This window comes from Pezoporus occidentalis, unplaced genomic scaffold (genome assembly GCF_034315485.1).
Source record: "Pezoporus occidentalis ecotype Australia unplaced genomic scaffold, CSIRO_AGI_Poc_V1 ctg27, whole genome shotgun sequence".
Classification (NCBI taxonomy): domain Eukaryota; kingdom Metazoa; phylum Chordata; class Aves; order Psittaciformes; family Psittacidae; genus Pezoporus; species Pezoporus occidentalis.
The window spans coordinates 8,899,995-8,918,320 of NW_026914611.1; the positions used below are offsets into that span (position 1 = coordinate 8,899,995).

The 18,326-nt window shown below is 40.8% G+C and overlaps 1 protein-coding gene across 6 annotated transcripts in view; it reads left to right on the top strand.

Annotated features, from left to right (window-relative positions):
- Positions 1-18,326, top strand: part of CLYBL (citramalyl-CoA lyase) — a 168,080-nt gene that overhangs the window by 85,907 nt on the left and 63,847 nt on the right. For all 6 annotated transcript variants that reach the window (XR_009965970.1, XM_062624676.1, XM_062624677.1 and 3 more), the window contains one exon: positions 3,163-3,352. Coding sequence is in view for 5 of the 6 variants with exons in the window: in XM_062624676.1 (XP_062480660.1) it covers positions 3,163-3,352 (190 nt within the window). In the remaining variant the exon portion in view is untranslated. The remainder of the gene's footprint in view (positions 1-3,162; positions 3,353-18,326) is intronic.

Sequence of the window (18,326 nt, forward strand, 5' to 3'; positions counted from 1 at the left end):
TTTTTTAATAAATTCCCTTCTTCCTCTACATTTCATTTTGTTGTAGAACATAAAAGATGACAATGGAAGGAAAATGCAGAGTAAGAAAATGACTTTTTAGGAATATACATCAAAGTAATAGCATACAAAAACATTTACTGTAGTCACACCTAAGCGTATGTGTTGAAAACTCTTATTTTACATGTACATTTCTAGAGATCTTTGTTTTGAAAGGAGATGAATGCTGTGTTGGTCCACTGACACCAGCTCCTTCTGTACAGCTTTGTTTCTGGCCATACCTCTTGAAAAAATTATTGCTTCTCCAACTTGCTAAAATGTTCCATAGGACTAACCGATTGACACATTAACAGTGTATTTTTATAATAAGCTGTGTCCTGAGAAACCTGTGGTTAGGCCCATGTGGCTACAATGTTGATTAGCTGAGGAGGAGATACCGATAATCAGCAGGTGATAGTATTTCTAACATTAAGCATATCAGGTGTTGATATTTTAATGGATTAAATCTGCCATTTGTTTGGAGTCAGGTGGTCTGCTGGGAAAGCCGTTGGTCTCCCATCTAAAGGAAAGTTCATAGACCTCAATGGTGACACCTAACTAAATCTGGCCTGGAGGTAACAACAGGTTTACCTACAAGATACTACATACCATTGTGCACGGTAAGCAGAGCTGCCTTTATAGGCCTTGCAGCAGTGAGAGGGAAGCCAGCTGGTCAAACATCCCTTGGTTCGACACCAGCCCAGAAGAAATCCTGGGAAATGTGTGATTGGAGATGCATCTCATCTCAGCACACTCTGGATTATGGTATCAGCCACATCTGTCCCGTTTCTGGAGTTGGAGGATTGGTGAGAGGCAGTCATTAAGGGTGCCTCAGGGGCTGCTTGGCTCTAGGCTGGAGTTAACTATTAATGGCCTGAGCTCTTTGACTCCTTTGTGACTTTGGGAACTACAGGGCTGAAGCCATCAGAGAAAGAGAATAGAAGCTAATCACTTTTGTCCTCTCATATATGTTCAGTGGAGGACTGCAGACTTCTTTACTGCCCTCTGTGTCACACTGAAACAAACCCCTCCTGTTTCCATTTGAGATAAACCACTCTTCCACCTCCTCCTTGCTCTCCCAAAGTGTACTACTGGAAGAAAATGGGATTAAGTGGATTTAACTAGCAGCCACTTGAGTTGCCATAAATTGTGTTACCATCCCCACTTCAACATGAAGCAGGGAACATGAAGTGGTTTGTGGAAAAGGGGCAAAGAGGGTACTTAAGAGAAACTTAGTGGATCCCAGTTGCATGTCTGCAGGTGCTGTCAGGACCTCCACCACCTAAATCTGGAAGCTGTTGATGAAGAAGATTTATTAGCAAGGGTAGCACTGGCACTTGGAATAAAACAATGTGTCATTTCTTTTCAACAGCAAAGCCACCCCCTTTCTTAGGCTGAATTAAGCATTACTAGGCATATTACAAGGAAGAGTCTGGCAGTGGGGTTTTGTTTTCTTGTAACGTAGGTCCACCCAAGACATGCAGAGACATAGCAGAGGAGGTGGTGGAATAGTTGTCCTTTTCAATTTAGTTTACTGAGATAAAATGTAATAAAAGCTTTTTTCATCTTTTCAATCTATGTCTTACATTCAGCTTTTCGGATGCACACTCTAGGGGAAGAGAAGGTTCTTCTATGGGGTTAGCTTAGAAAGGCAAGTACTGTAGTGGTCTGTCAGCCTCACACCATGTTGGCTGCAATTTAGATTGACTGAACTCGTTTCCAAGCATTTTGAGAGGGTTAGTCATGTTCACGTCAAAGAAAACCCATGTACGCATGTAGCCATACATCATCCAAGTGTAGCAACTTGGGAAGCATTATTAAGAGGGGCACAGGAAAATGCATGGGTCCCTGACATGATGCGATAATGACATGTTCAGCATGGTGCTAGAAAAGCTTTGCATTACTCAAAGTGCTGAATAATATACATGATAATGCATAATGGTGTTATATGGTAGGATTATTTTGTGGAATAAGTGACTTGTGCTCTGAGTAAGAAGGCAGATTGTATTATTTTGTCCTCATTTTTCATGTATGAATGGGCCTGGGGGGTACAGTGTGAAACGGGGAGGAACAGGAGCAGGCAAGGGGATTTTTTTGGAGGGCCATGGAACACAGAGGCACCCTCTGCAATTTATTTCTCTGTGCTTATAATTATGGAGCAAAGCAAGCTCCCTACCACACTCAGGGCAGCCTCCCCTGGCAGTCCCACTGCCTCCAAGTGCACCAACCCGGCTCATGCCTAGGGTGGGTTAGATGGTCCCTCACCAGGAATACTGGCACAGGGTGGAGACCGCCACAAACCTGGCACCTCCAGTCCATGTGGATGCCACCTACTCAAGCCGTGGGGCACCACAGGCTCACACCTGCACTGGAGCGTGGTGCACAAAGCATTTATAAGCTTTAAAAGGCACCACAGTCAACAGCCTGCAGATGGGTTTCTAAACTCTGTTGATAGAAGTCTGTGCTGTGGATCTGGAGGTCTGCAGGCTTCTGAGAGGACATGTGTGGGTTAGTGAGGTTCCATATTACATGGGGTTTTCATTCCTGTTTCCCCTTCCATCCATTTTGCTTATTTAAAATTTTCATGCAAATGTGTTTGTTGATATAACACCAAGGTTGCAAAATCAACTTTGTAAGCCCATGTTTGTTTTAACCAACACCCCTACTTTATTCACAGCATGCCATCCAGCTCCTGGAGCAAACACAGCAGATAGCAGCCTCCTCCCTAAAGCAGTCTTGATCTGTTCCCAGCACAGCCTCCATCCAATGGAGGAGTCCTATGACTAGGGGAAAAACCAGCCACCACCCTTCTGTACTTAGTACTTGCTCTAGTGCACAGAACGGGCAGCGTGATTAAGGCTGCACAGATAACCTCAGCCCTGGTAGTTCTTCAGTTCTCAGTGTTTAAGTTTGCAAGTTCTGTTGAACATAGTAGTTTTGGAGTTTTATACTGTAATTAGCTGTAATACTGATACTTCCCTACTTTGATTCTTCCTAAAGAAGAAAGAATTGATAGATAACCCAAAACCAGCCACTGTTTACGTAGGAGTTTCCCTTTTAAAATAAAGTCAACTATTCTTTACAGCATTGTAGCCAAGAGTCTAATTTAAAAAATGTCTTTTGCAGGGTGGATTCTCCTCTGCCAGCTGGTGTTACTAAGCTTAGTTACCGCTTTGCATCATTTCACAAGTACGTTCCCAGGCGAGCTGTGCTGTATGTACCTGCGGATGATGAAAGGAAGATACAAAAAATCCCATCACTAAACGTAGATTGTGCGGTGCTGGACTGTGAAGATGGTGTGGCTCTGAACAGAAAGGTAATCAAAAATTATCTGTGTGATATAATCAGTGTTGAAGGGCACTTACGGAAAAACATTGCCTTTGCCTTGGGAAACCGACAACCAGAGAGACACGGTTAAATCTTAAGATCTACAAAGTAACGTAAGACTGGTAGGCTTTGTGAAGGTGCTGGGAAAATCTGCTTGTCCAGGACTGAAAGACATTCCATGTAAGTAAACGAGGAGGGAGTTTTGAAGGAGTACAGAGCTGGGTGTAAGCTTTCATCACAGAAGAGTGGGAGACGTTGTTACTGCTGCATGTTTCTTAGGGAAGAGGAAGAAATGGTCCGAGAGAAGAGAAGCAGGAAAGGAAGAGTTAGTTCAGAATCACCAGGTGAGGGGTTTGCTGCTGAAATGAAATAATCTTCTGATTGTGAGCAAAACAGCGTGAGTTTGGGTTTGAGTCTTGGGGTGTTTAGAAAGATTTTCTTCCTGAGCTTTCTGGAAGAAATGCTGTTAGAGATGTCTCTGAAGGAAAGAGAAGTTAGAACCTCAGTGTACCAGGGTTTGAAGAGCAGTTTAGGTTGAAGGAGCTGCAAGAAAGCAGGGAGATAGACATGAGATATGTCAAGTACCAGTGCTGAGTTTTCACTGACATTGACCTCTGAAAGAAGAGAAAATGATGTGGCATGCATTCAGGTTTGCTTGCAAGCAAATTTTTTAAGTATACGAAAATAACCATTTTAAAATGTTTCACATCTGAGAATCACTTAGGTTAAAAAAGACCTTTAAGATCATCGAGTCTAACCATAAACCTAACACTGCCAAGTCCACCAGCTTAAACAATGTACGGGAGAAACTGGTATAAATGTTTCCTAGTGAAAACTGTGTCTGAACAGGAACATAAGCTTGTATCACATTATTTTCATATGTGTCAGTTTTCCTATCCACCTTACAGTGCTTCAAACTACAGCAACCAGTGTTTAGGTTTCAATATGAATGTGTTGTGCAGGAAGTTATGAAAATAGGCTTGAAATTTTTACCATGTCATCTCACAAATGTGGATTATTCTGTTCTGTTTCTTGGGAATTAATGCTTTCTAGAAGGACTTTCTTGGACAGTGCTCTCTTTAACCTTCAGCCCTTTACAGGTATATTGGAATGAAGAAAGTTTTCAGAGTTTGCGTATGTGTATTTTAGTTCTGAAAAGTGACAGTAGCATTTCTGGATGTTCATGTATACTGCTGAAGACAGTTGGAAACTGTTTTCCTGCTGCTAAAATTCTACGTGAAAGACTAAGATTATATCTGCTGTCACAGCAAATTATTATTGTTTAGGTTATATTTGGGAGGCTGCTGCTGTAAGATGACACAGAACACAATTGCGTATAAAACTCTAGTACTTTTAGGTGCAGCTTAATTATGTCAAACAATTTATAGCAGAAGCATCTATTTGTAACAGAGGATGAGAGCAAGGCCAAATTTTATGATCAAGTGACAAAGTTGATAGTAATTTCTAACAGGAGGGAGCCCAGGCAGGGCCACCAATGTGATCATGGCACGGAGGAGAGGCTGAGGAGCCGAGTTTGTTCATCCTGGAGAGGAGACAGTGGAGGGGGCCTTGGTGAAGGTTTTGCTGACTGGAGACTAGGAAAAAAAGTCCTTCCCGTGCAAGTGGTCAGACACTGGAAGAGGTTGTCCGGAGCTGTGGTGCATCCTCCCTCCATGGGGGTATTCCAGCCTTGGCTAGGTGAGGCCCTGATCTGATCAACCTGGTGTGGAGTGATAGTTATCCCTGCTTTGAGGAGACAGATGGACAAGGTGGTTTCCTGAGGCTGTGTGATTGCATGATATAGTACCAAAGTGTAATTCAAAGTGACTGGAAGACTGTATTAATTTTTATATCTGCCACAGATGCTCAGGAAGACTTTGAGTCTTAGGTTCTATGAATATGAAGCTGAATTTTTTATTGCTCTCACAGCTTAATTTAATGGTGTTTAGGAGTTGTTTTGAGACCTGTGCCCTTGATTTTCAAACTGAGGAAAAAAAAAGAAAACACTGGGAAACACAGCAACACTGAGCTTGTCCTTCAGTCATTACTCTAAAACAAGTAGTACTGATGAATTTGACTGGTTTATATCACTAAAATTTATACTTCTGGATTTTCTTGAAAGTACCACAGAAATGTTGGGTTTAGGGAAAATCAGGACCTGGTTGAAGGTTCAGTGCCTTGGGTCAAACTCACCTGTCTGCAGAAGGCCTTCACTTGCATCAAGTCCAAGCAGCAAGTTTGAAACGTGTCAACAAGTTTATTTTAACAAGATACTCTGTGTTTTGTATCAAGATTAAGTTAGATTTGGAGAGATCAAGAATCTGGAATATTGGCAGCTCCATTTGGTTGCTCATTTAGAGGGAAAAAAGGAAGATGAGCCTCTTATGACTGAAACTGATTACATTTGCAAAGCTGCATTTGCTTTTGTAGCTGTTTTTGAAGCTGCAGTTATAAATTAAAAAATCTTTATTGTCTGAACAATATTTTCTCTCAATGAAATTTTGGAAGATACTGTCATCCCACAATTACGGTTTGTAATGGCTCACAGAGAGCACCAGAACAGGGGAGACCATACCCATACTCCGAACTGCATATCATTTTGGTGCCCACATTTCTTAGCTTCAAGAACTACAGCACTGGCTATGATTTCAGGTATCATTCAGGTATCATCTCTGGACTTCTCCTTTTTTTTCAATCATTTTTCTAGTTAATATTTAAACTAAATCAGGAAAAAAAAATACCCTTGCATCAAGAAGTTCACAAGGAGAAAATTTCTCAGCAAATTTTCTGAGGGAAACCGATGGGAAGAAACACTTAAAAAGCAAAGTTATAGTAAGCTGAATACTAGCCTGCAAGTAGGGTGAGAGCTGATACTAGTGTAAGAGTAGGACACATGGGGCCTTTTCAACCCCTCTGGGATGAGATAGAGCTGTAGGAAGTCTTTAGAAATTCAGAATAGGAATTCAGATAGGAAGATATCCCAGTATTGCTGAAAACTTGAGCCATCTTTTACAAAGCTAGCATTAGTCTTGCTGAACATACCCTGCTAGTCATATGCAGGATGTGTTCATAGACTGCAAATCCTGGTTGAAGCTCCACACACTGTTTTTAGAGGTTCAGATGCATGGTGTCACATGGTGTGGGCTGCCAGCTGCCTTTCCAGGTGTCCAACTCTGTAAGACATTGGGAATTTCTACAACAGAAATTTAGATTTTGGTTGGAGGGAGAATTGAATACTACTAAAGGGAAATTACTTTCCCTGAACAGGTGAAGGTAGGAGCAATTCCCCACTGATGTACATGTAAAGTTTCTCCAGTGTTGCTGTACATTTTAAAGAAATTACTTAGAATGTCTCATGAACAGTTGAAGTAGGAATTCTAAAAGTATAAAACTCAAAATATTAAACTAGAAATAAACTATAAAACTAGAAATAGCTGATATGTTTCCAACGCATCACACACTAGAGACTTTTTGTGAAATCCTGCAAAAATACCCTGTGCCTATTTTCACAGGAAAAGGCCTGAATATCCATTCATTTTAATTGTAAAAAAAAAAAGTTAAAAAATACGGCTGCCCCAACACACTTGAGCATGTAAGCCAGAAAGCTGAATCACATGTTATACCACTGAGAGCTCTCTGTATAAAAGCTGAGCTGTCTGAAGATACCTTGGGGGCTCTCAGCAAAGCCAGCACTCCCTGGTGTAGCTTTCTCTGTTGAGTTGCATCAGTTACTGTACCTCCATGTCAGGGGAACCTACTACCAGATGGGAAAGTCTCCTCCTGTTGGATTACAGATTTCTATGCCAGTGCTTTCATTTTCCAAGGGCAGAGTGGGCTGAGATTTCACAGTTGGTTCCCAATGGTCTTGTAAGGTTACTACCCTCACAAGAGAGCTTTCTAGAGCAGCATTTTTTCCAGCAGTATCGTGTCTTCAGTGCTGCTGTTCTTCAGAGCATCCAGGTGTTAGCTGCCAGGTCAGCCTAGCAAGAGACCAGATTTGAGCTGCTGCTGCAGTGTTTATGCCTCTTTCTGAGTCTTTGACAAGAGTTTCAGAGCATTCTAATGCTTCCAAACCACTGCTATTAGTGGCTTTCTCTTCACTGAGGTCATTAGGTTGATTTTGAATAATTGGGATATACACTGCCTTTCTCTGTAGCTGTCTTTAGTGTGGCATCAGGCCAGGCAGGGCACAGTCCCTTCTGCCAAGGATGACCTGTGAAAATTATCTCAGGCAAATTTTGAAGGGTTTAGGTTTCAGCCTTTTCTTTCCATGGGGAATGCCAGTGTTATAATTAAGAATCAAAATAAAACCCCATGTTGCCCCCCTCATGTTTTTTGTATCAGAGGTGTAAAAGCAATCCCTTGGAGTGTACATATGGCTGGGAAACATGTGTGAACCTTTGACACAAAACACTTAAAAATAGGAAATCTTATTGTTGTTCCTGTGAAACTAAATAGGTCTCATTCATCCAGCAAAAGTTATTCAGGACAGCACTGTAAAATTATGTAGGACCAATTAGCGTTTAAGTTCCTAAGCCTTTCTTGGTGCGAACCATGGTTGTATCACTTTGTCTCTTCTAGAAATAAGTTGTTCTCTCCTCCAGCACTCGCGCAAGAGAAGCTGGGGAAGAGGAGCCTCAGCTCTGTACTTTCCTAACATCCCTTCCTCAGGAGGGGAAACAGCAGTTCCTGAGCCTCTTCTGTTCTCCCTGCTCCCCTCAGCAGAGAGGACAAGTTCAGTTGGGCTAAGAGGATGGATAGGGAAGGACCTATTTTGCTTATTTGCAGCATGGCCCATTAGGGTCATAGTATAAATTTGTTCCTACTTAATGTCTTGTAGCCACTTAAAAGATCATTGCTGTGCTGTTCCAAAAAAAAAAAAAAAAATCAATTAATTCTTTTGAATTGTCTGTTTTTAAAAATAGGATTAAAGCCTGACCACTTTTCAAACTGTTCCATTGTGAATAACGCATACATAAGAGATGACTCTGCGTTCATTACAGTTAAGAGCAGATCATCCGCATACATGCTGATTTTATGGAGATTTCTCCCTATGAGAATGCCTTCTCCACCTCTCTAGTGATCTGATCCTGGGGTCAGAACAAACAGCATGCCGGCAAGAGAGCATCCTTGCCTACCATTTTTCCCCTAATCTGAGACCTTCTGACCTTTTTATTCCTAATCACTGATTAGAAGAGGCTCTTGCATATAAAGTAACACTTCAACTAAATTTGGGGGTGGAGATAGATACATAAAATGGGTCAGCATGCTATAGAAAAAAAATCCTTTCCCTACTGAAATGCATTTCCTTACTGATCTTACTAAAATTGAAGGCTTTTACAGTATCAGTGGAAAAAGGCTGCAGTTGGCTTCCATAAACCTCTAGCTGTTTCAATTAAAATCAACAGTTTTCCTGTGTTGTGTGATGATAATCTTCTTTTTTTTTTTTTCTTAATAAAGCCAAGTTGGTTAGGATTTATCAATGCCACAGGTATTTCTCTAGGCACATAGTGAGAATGTTAGCTAGTACTTCACAGGCACAGTTGCATGAAACATTGATAACTAGGTTATTTTACCAGGTCTTTGCTTTATTTATAATAAATTAGTACTGTACCTAATTGTATTCCTCCTACAGGGAGAAGGCTTGCTGATAAAGTGTGTAGAGAATGATTAAATGTACACAGGCACATAGTAGGGTGACTTCTCTTCAAAAGATGCACAAAATTAAAATGGGAGTGCTGCTTTCCCCAGTGGCTTACCATTATTAAAAGTCTCAGTAGCATGGGAAATTCTTCTGTAAGAACTGGGGAGTCCAGAAGTCTCTCTGGTTTATTGTAGGGAAGCTGAACTGTACAGTGAAACTCTGCAAGGCCTTTTTGATCCTTGAAGAGTTCTGATGAATATACATTTTTATGAAAGTTGTAAAGTGTTTTCATTTCCTTATTAATCCCATCATGGTCTTGGAAGAATCTACCACTCCTGAGTGGTAACTGTGACAATAACAGGTTTTGCTCCTATTGTTTTACTCTACAAGCCAATGTTCCTCCTTACAGAAAGATTTGAGGATTCATAAGGACAATTGCAATATTCAGCAATTTTCTTCTTAATGAGCTCAGCAATGCATGTGTCTCTTCAAGCAGAGCCTTTGAATTGCAGTGATTTCTTTTCCCCTGATCCAGATGTATCCAATTAAGTTTGACTTGGACATATTCTGATGTAACTATTACTGCTGACAGAACAGTGTCTAGAAACTTAGGGAAAATGTCTTGGCTCAGTTTTAACAGGGATTTCAGGTAGGAATACATGAATAGACCTGGGAAAGTGTTTTAAAACATACAGTTAATGTTTGTATGGACTCAGAATTCACAGCACTTCAACTCTTCAGGTGTAGTCCGCTGTCCACAGGCACATCAGCCCACCTGGGTACTGAAGACTAATTGCAGGACTAGAAGTCGTGCTGCTACACGTTTCTGGACCAGTTTTCAGTATTTCATCTGGTTTTGTAGCAAGAAAGACCTGGCTGCACGGACATTGAGCATCTAGCACTTAGTTTGAAGGGAGCAGTTGAGTTTCAAGTGAGATAAAAAAAAACAAGCCAATACAAGAAGTTCAGAGTACATGTGTAGCTTAGAAACACTGTTGGATCAAATTTGGGCAGACTGTTGTTTGTATGCAGAACCATGTGTTGGATTATGTTGTCAGAGCTGCAGTGCTACTGGGGATGAGAAAAACATAAAGGTACTGCCTAGATTACCATCACAGTGGTTCTCGGCACTCAACACGATTTGCTCCAGGTCTCCTTTGCATTTTTGTTGGCCATGAGCAGGCAGAGGAATATGTTTGTATGTCCAAGTTTCTATTGCAATTAATCTTAAAACCTAGCCTTGAACCTAAGTCTCCACTGTGCTTGTAACCAGTAACCCACCCTACTTATTCTCCCATATTGCAAGGGCCACATTTTGAAAACAGGCCAAGCACAAGGAAACCCACAGACCCCATTAACAGGGACATGAATGAGAAAGTGCTGGACACACATAGAATACAGCACTTGCACTCTTTTTGATAAACTTTTCTACAAGGTATCTCTACAGTCACAGTCAAGGTAGTGGTCTAGTGGACCTTTGGTTTGGTTTAGGTAAGATATATAGGTAAGGGAAGGTGGAAATGCATGGTACTTTTCCCAGTGCATTGGTGCTCTGAAAGCTGGACCTGTCCCAGGATGGTGAGAAGTCAGGGAAACCTAAGAGATACTTAGAAGATTATGGGCAAAATCTGTTGGTTTATTTTACCAAACTATTTAAACATCACCTGTTTGCCAGGGGGTTAGTAGTAGTTACAGGTAGCAAAACAGGGAAGCATTGGGATACTGGATAAGAGAAAAGAATTTCTGATGTCAGATGGAGGAACAGAATAGCCCTGTAAATGGAAGTTGCAGATGAGGGTGAGTACGTGTGTGGTCAGGGCTATGTTTGGGAACCTTGGCAGGTGTCAGCTGAAAGCGTTATATTTGACATCTGCACCTTTGGTTTCACGTATTACTCTTCTGGAGACAAGAGAAAAGGATCCTAGCATGGATTGGTGGAAATTAAACCACCAATACCTATGTGCAAGGCTTGTTTCCTTCCACTGTGGGCTCCTGTTAGCTGCTGTTAGCAGGAGCCCACAGTACTTAACGATGCTGCAGATTCTGCAGCCCTTATTCAGATGACATTTCAGAATGAAGGAAGGCCATTTGTGTGTAAATGAGTAATTCAGGATTAAGCCCTTCAGGAGTTTAAGCTTCTTTCTCCTATATATGCTACATATATATGAAGGCATGTGTGCTGTGCTAGTTGCAGGACATACCATTCCCAAAGTAAGCACAGAACCATCTAAACCCAGTCTTCTATTTCCACCATGCCATGATGTTCCTTGAATTTAGAGTGGAGTAATTTATGTCTGTTCAACAGAAGACAAAGTACATGGATTATGATTGCCTAAACCGCTGGGTTTTACATACTCTGTAAATTGCTTTCTTCTCTGAATAGTGAAAAGACTATATGTTAAAAAGTGCTTTATACACCAAAAGAATACACTTTCATGTAATAGGCTGGTACCCAAAATAGTTACAAAACCACATCTCTGGCGTACTGAAACTGGAGAGCATCCAGAGCCATGAATTCATTGTGCACTCACATCCCAGAGTAGACCACAATTCGTAACTCTTGTAATTTTTCTAGTCCCTGTAAAAGCCATAAAAACAGGGACAGAGTATTAGAAACTGCATGCATTTGTTTACTCACATCTAAACCTGCATAGCTTTGCTATGCCTGCAGCAGGCTCCAGGGGCACAAAAGCTCTTAATGTTCCCCAGGTTACGCATTGCCATGACCGTAGTTTGGGCTTCCAATCAAGGAATTATTTTGCAAAGATGGAAAAAATGAGCCTTTTTTTTTCTTTTTTTTTTTTTCTTTTTTTATTTTGTCATTTTGGGTAAGTCAAAACATTTAGCTACATATGACAGTTACTGTTTTGGTAGTGGGGTTTATGTATATATGCAACATGTGCAGGTTTTAGCACATCTAAATGCATTGACAGAAGTGTATTCATAGACTCATAGAAAGTTTTGGTTTGGAAAGGACCTTAAAGCTCATCTGGTTCCAATCCCTTGCCATGGGCAGGGACACCTTCCACTAGACCAGACTGCTCAGAGCCCCATCCAGCCTGGCCTTGAACAGTTCCAGGGATGGGGCAGCCACAGCTTCTCTGTGCCAGTGTCTCACCACCCTTATAGTGAAGAGCTTCTTCCTAATATCTAATCTAAATCTATTCTCTTACAATTTAAAGCCATTCCTCCTTGTCCTGTTGTATGTCTGACTCCAAAAACAAATGCACACATCTACAAATGCAGCCTATTACAGATTCGGACGTTCATGTAAGCTGATCTGCTGAGGTTGCCCATCTTTTCTTTTGGCTACAACTATCATGATGGAGATGATGATCTGTCTTCTTGTTTCTCATTAAGAAAATGGATAAGATGACTGCAGAATCTGATTATCACTTTGCATCTTCTCTGAAAGAATAAATAAAATCTTAGTGTTTTCTGAGCCTGACTACAATTTCTAGCTTTAAAGTAGCTTGGTTGCTCTGAGATTGCTGTTTCAACTCCTGAATAGCGACATAACATTGTGCTGTCTACTGTGGATCCTTGTAATAGCTCTTTTTGCTATCCTTTTTTCACTGAAGTGCATTAGGGCTACCCTCTCCAGAACAATGTACTTGCCAGTTATTTCAAGTTTGGGAGAAAAGAATTATAAATGTTTTTCTTCATTTCTGATCACTGAGCACCAGAAGATGATAAATCCTTGTGTTGTTCCTCATTTGGGAGTAAATGGTTGTAAAGATCCTGGCTGTTCGTTTTATGATGATAATAAACCATGGCTTGCTCATTCTTTCCTCCTTACTTGTTACAGTCTTTTACTAGATTGCGTCAAAATATCTGTGCTTGTGCCAGGCTTGAGACAACTTCATCTTCTAAGGTTTCACAATACAATTGAGCATTAAAAAGGGGCATGTTGAACAAATTGGTATTTTCTTCTTTGGTTACGTTTTAAACTTTGATTCCACACAGACCAAATCTTCTACTTGTTAACCAATTATTTTTAAATAGAATAATTATAGATCATAATTTATTATGCATTTTCTTGAGAAAAAGGGCAAATTAATACATGTAAACATGGGTGAATCTATTTAAATAAACTGTCCACAAAATCCTTACAAATGTAAACAACATTTGTTGTGCCTTGGAGATAGCATATGATTGGACTCACGAGACCCTGTTTATCCTGCTGAACAGTTTCTTTTATAACTTCAAAGGGAATTTTGTATATTTATGGCAATAGCAGGGTGTTAAGTGTAGCTAGACAGAAATTATACCTCAGCTATTTAGTTAATGCCAATAGGGATTAAATTAGATTTTATAGCTGTTAGTGGAAGTCTGTTTTGTACCTAACAAGTGGGATTTTTAAATCCTGGAAAGCATAATCCTATTATAAAACTGGCAGCTGAATTAACATTATCTAGCAAGCAAGTCTTCACGGATTAACATTTTTTGACATTAACAATGAAAAACTAATGCTACAGGCATGTTAGATGCTATTCCCAAAAGTAGGAAAAAAAGGGAAGTGAATATAGGACAAGATAAATGGCACAAATACTGCAGGAAGGAAAAATGGAGTGAAATATGCATGAGATGAAATATGGGAGTGGCTATGATCTGCCACAAGTACAAAAGAAATATTCCGGGCATAAAAAGGCTCCACAATTGGTAATTCATATATTAGCCCACACGTTGATTTATATGTGCCTTGTGAGTAATTCACAGTTATCCAACATGAGTATGGGATAGCCACAAATGCCTTCTCCTGTCCCTAGATCGGAGGGCTTCATATTCCAGCTAGATGGTGCAGGAGCCAAGGGCTGGCAGTGCTGCAGAAGAAACACTTGTTTCTTTACTGAACAGGCCCATAAAACCATTCCACAAAGACCCTGATGAAGTTCTCCTTATTTATCTTGAAGGACAGTTATGGGACAGCTGCTGTAGGCAGTGGTACAGGAGATGAGTGGGTCACTGAACTTGCTTTCTTGCAATATCTTATTCTAGGCATTGATAATCTAAATAACTGTAAGTGTACATACCATGTCATATTTAAATTAAAAAATTTTTGTCCCCATCACAGTTAGAGAGCAAACCTTTTATTACTTAAGCTTGTGAAGTGTGTATCTCATAAAAATTATTTTAACAGCTCCGTGTTTAGAATCTCAGCCCTATTCATAGCTGCAACATTGAAATAGCAGTAGTATTTTGTTGTGTGGAGGGTTAAGAGGAATCCACTTGATAAACTGATCAGTCACAAAAACATGCTAAACAAATTCTTCCAGATTTTGCAATATCCTATTCGGTGTTGACCCAATACAGATTTTATTGCAACAGTATCTGCTGGCTGCCATCTTGTCGCACAGATTTCTTCCTTCTTATCAAATAAAGAATTTCATTAATTACTAATGAAGCTAAACTGAAACAATTTGTTCTAACTTTGCCTTCCAACCTCCCAGTCTCTTGGTTTGAGTGAAGCAGAACTAGATCTGAGTCACTGCCAGACTGGGGTTTTGTTATCAGAGATTTAATTGTGGCTTTGCAAACCTAATACATGGCTTCACAGGTTGATTCTTGGTTTGGTCCTTTTGAAGTGCTGCATTTTTCCTCCCTACTCCTACTTTAACCATTATTACTTACTGGCTTACATTCTTACTGAGCATCTTTTCTACCAGATCATGTGTGTGTAGTAATCATTGCTGTGGTTAAATCCATTACCAAAGGTGTGGCAGTGACTGCCTTAAGAGTTTTAAATCATGGATGTGTAGCATAGACTCTACCTTGCACAGTATATAACAACATCTAAACTGTGGAAAGAGTGTGAAATTTTTAAGTTTCCAAATTGCTCTCCTCTGAAGTTAGTACCATTGGCACCATTATGTCAGTGGGAAAGCTCACACCATTTGGCATCAACAGGACCAAGATTTATCCCCTGTCGTGTGCGTATTGCACCAGCAATACTGAACACTACTGGGAATTGTAAATGGTTGCTTTTGTTGTGGCTCTTTTTCAAATATCTGTCCTCCAAATGCTTTTTTTAATTGTTATTTTTATGTCTGTACAAGTATGAATAGTCCATAAGCCTAGTATTTTGAAGCATGTAAGTATCTTTTACCCATCACCACAGCCCTTTGAGGTGCTGGGCACCTTTGGAGAAATGGGGGTACAATGTGCTTCATATCACAAAGGGCATGAATTTGATGTCTCCCAGAAGTGGATGTTTCTGTAACCAGTTGTAGAGAGTGTCCATAGATGTCTCTGATCTCCCTAATTTCTACTCAGAATTTTCTAATAATTTAATATAAATGTTATTTTCAGCAAATGAAATGGATTTTGTTGTCCACGCCCACTTACAGAAGGAACAGCAGAAACTTCTAACACTCACCTATAAAACATTATTCTGTGTATTGTATTCTTATTAATGGCTTCTATTGATTTTCTCTTTTTACTCAAAGTTTCTGAGTATCCATCAGCATTTTTTTAACAGCAGATGCCGGAACATCTTCCCAGTCTTCTTGTAAGTCTGTGAACCCCCTCTGATCTTTTTTCATTTCTGGTCCTCAAAACTGGTTATTTCAACTGCTCTCTTGTAAATGCAATATAAAACAGTGCAATTGCTTCCTATTTTATTATATATGGTATTCCTGATAATATATTTCCAGAATTGGCTTTGTCTTTTTTGTAATAACACTACATTGGTGGCACTCATTTACTTCAACCTTAGTGCATTTTCAGCTTTGTTTCTGCTTCTTATGTCTCTATCTCATATATAGTATAGTTCTTTTTCATTTTTTACTGTCTATCCAGTCTGAGAATGTGTTTGCACCTCCCTCCAAATTACAGGTTGCTGAAAATACCAAAAATCTAATCTCTCTTGCACTAACCAAGTTGCTAATGAAAACACTGAAATTATGCCCTCTACCCTCTGGGAGGGATGCTCAGTTGAATACTGGCTGTTACTTTTAGAGGGTAGGTTTCCACATTAGCGCATTTCCTTTGAGGTCATTAGGAGCAGCAGTGTTAAAAGCTTTCTCACATCTTGACTGCCCTCCGCAGTTTCTCAACACCTCTCCTGAAGTAGATGGCCAAAGCTAGAGATTACACTCTAGGTGCGGCTTCACCACTGCAGAGTAAAAGGGGAAAATAACCTCCCTAGTGTTCTGACCATACTCCTCCTAATCTAGTCCAGTGTGCAGTTTGCCTTGTTTGCAGTGAGAGCACACTGTTCCCTTGCTGTCCCCCATTCAGGTTGTCATCCACCAAAGCCCCAAGCCCCTTTCAGCAGCTGTAGCCTGTCACCTCTGGCCAGGCACACATGTGGAGTTATCCTGCCCCTGCTGTACAACTTCATGCTTCTCCTTGATGAACTCTGGGCCTTCTGTTATCTCAGTCTTCAAGTTTCTCATGGTGCCTCTGGACTACAGCTCATATCCCTGTAGTTTGGTGTCATTGGAAGATTTGCTGAGGGTTCATTCTGTGTCGTCACTGAAGTTCAAATGGAAGATGCTGTATAAAACTGGCCCCAGTATCAAAGCCTCAGGTTCTCTACTTGTTACCAACTGTCAACTAGGCAGACCTTCAAAATCAGCTGTCCAGCCAGTTTTCAACCCATCTGTCAGTTCTTCCAGCCTATATTTTCTCAGCTTCCAGATGAACATGCTATGCCCTCTGAAGTCAGGGTGTATTACATCTGCTTCTCTCTTGGTCCATGTACCTAATCATTTTGTCATAAAAAGCCATCAAATTGGTCAGGCAGAGATGTCCTTCTGTCTCCACCCCCCACATACTTATCCATCTTCTTCCCTCACTTCATTGTCTGTGGTTATTGTGATATCTTGATTGCAACCTGGTTTGTCCTCTTTTCCTCTTTACCTAGTTAGAATCAGTAGACCTAACAAACAAGATTCATACTTCATCATAGAGCTTCACAGTGTCATGTATTTTGAAGTGTCCTTAGCACTGGAGTAAACTATACTTTCTGAGCATTACAATTTTAGTTGCTTTGAGTTGAATTCAGACACCCGCATCCAAGAATGTGATTCCTAGCCACACTGCTAATCTCTGCCTGTGCTCTTCAGTGCTTGAAAGTCTGCTTTTGTGCATACTCAGACATGTTTCTGTCCTCTTCTGGCAGCTTGTCTCTCTCATGCCTAGGCTATCAGAAATGTATTTTCTGTCTAAGGCCCGTGAAAAGATGGGATCAAAATTTGCCTATCAGGCTCTGACAGGAGACACATACAAAGCACAGAAGCCATGGCCTTTTTATTTAAAAATGGGTACAATAAGAAAGAAGAAATAATGGTTGTGTCCATGGTGGCATGAGTAACAGGCTCACTGTGAGCTGATGGATCAGGGTCAGAGGGGAAGCCAGAATGGGGAAATGTCATGGTAGTGCTTGATCAAGGAAAGACTGTGGACAAAGATTTCTTTACACTGAAAGAAGTATCTCAGATTCTTTCTGACTCTCATAGAGGGTTTTAACCATGCCAGTATCTACTGAGAGGATGGTGTGATGGGTTGCAAGCAGTACAGATATCTGGAGTGCATGGAAGTCAATTTTTTTGATGCAAGTGCTGAACAAGCTAACTAGGTGTCATAGTTTAAAGATGCTTTGCTGGACTCCTGAATGAAAATGAACTGTCAGTCAATAGCAGCCTTGACTGCAGGAGCTGTCAGATGCTGGATTTCACAATCCTGAAGGCAGTGAGGAAGGCAAGGACACAAGACTTCAGCTGGTAGGCAGGACTGATTGCATGTTAGGCTGCCCCTGAAGGTAAGGGAGCTCATAAGGGCTAGTCAGACTTCAGTGACAACCTGCACAAAATGCAAAAATATCATCTGAAGGGCAGGAGAACAGGCAGGCAGGAGGCCAGCTTGCTGAACAGGAAACTCTTGATTTAACTCAAACACAAAAAGGAACCATACTGGAAATAGATGCAGAAATGAACTGTCAAGGAGGAACAGAGAAATACTACCTGGGCATGTAAGGGCAGAGTGAGGAAGGTCAAAACCTGGAGTCAAAACTGGTGAGGGACCTGGGGCAACCACAAAGTTTTCAACACCTTTATCAGCAGCATAAGAAAGACCAGGGAAAATGGGTCTACTAGTGAGTGGTGGCCTCTGCTTGCAGAACATCAATAAGGCCAAGATGTTCAATACTTTCTTTGCCTCAGGCTTTACAGTCAGAGTCTGCTCTCAGGCCCCTGGTTATCCCTAGTGGTTAGACAACTTGCCCAGGAAGCCAGGAGCAGTGGTCTATTTGTCCTTAGCTGAAGTAACTACAGCACCCTGCTTGCTAACTAAAACTCTGATACACTGTCTGTATGCA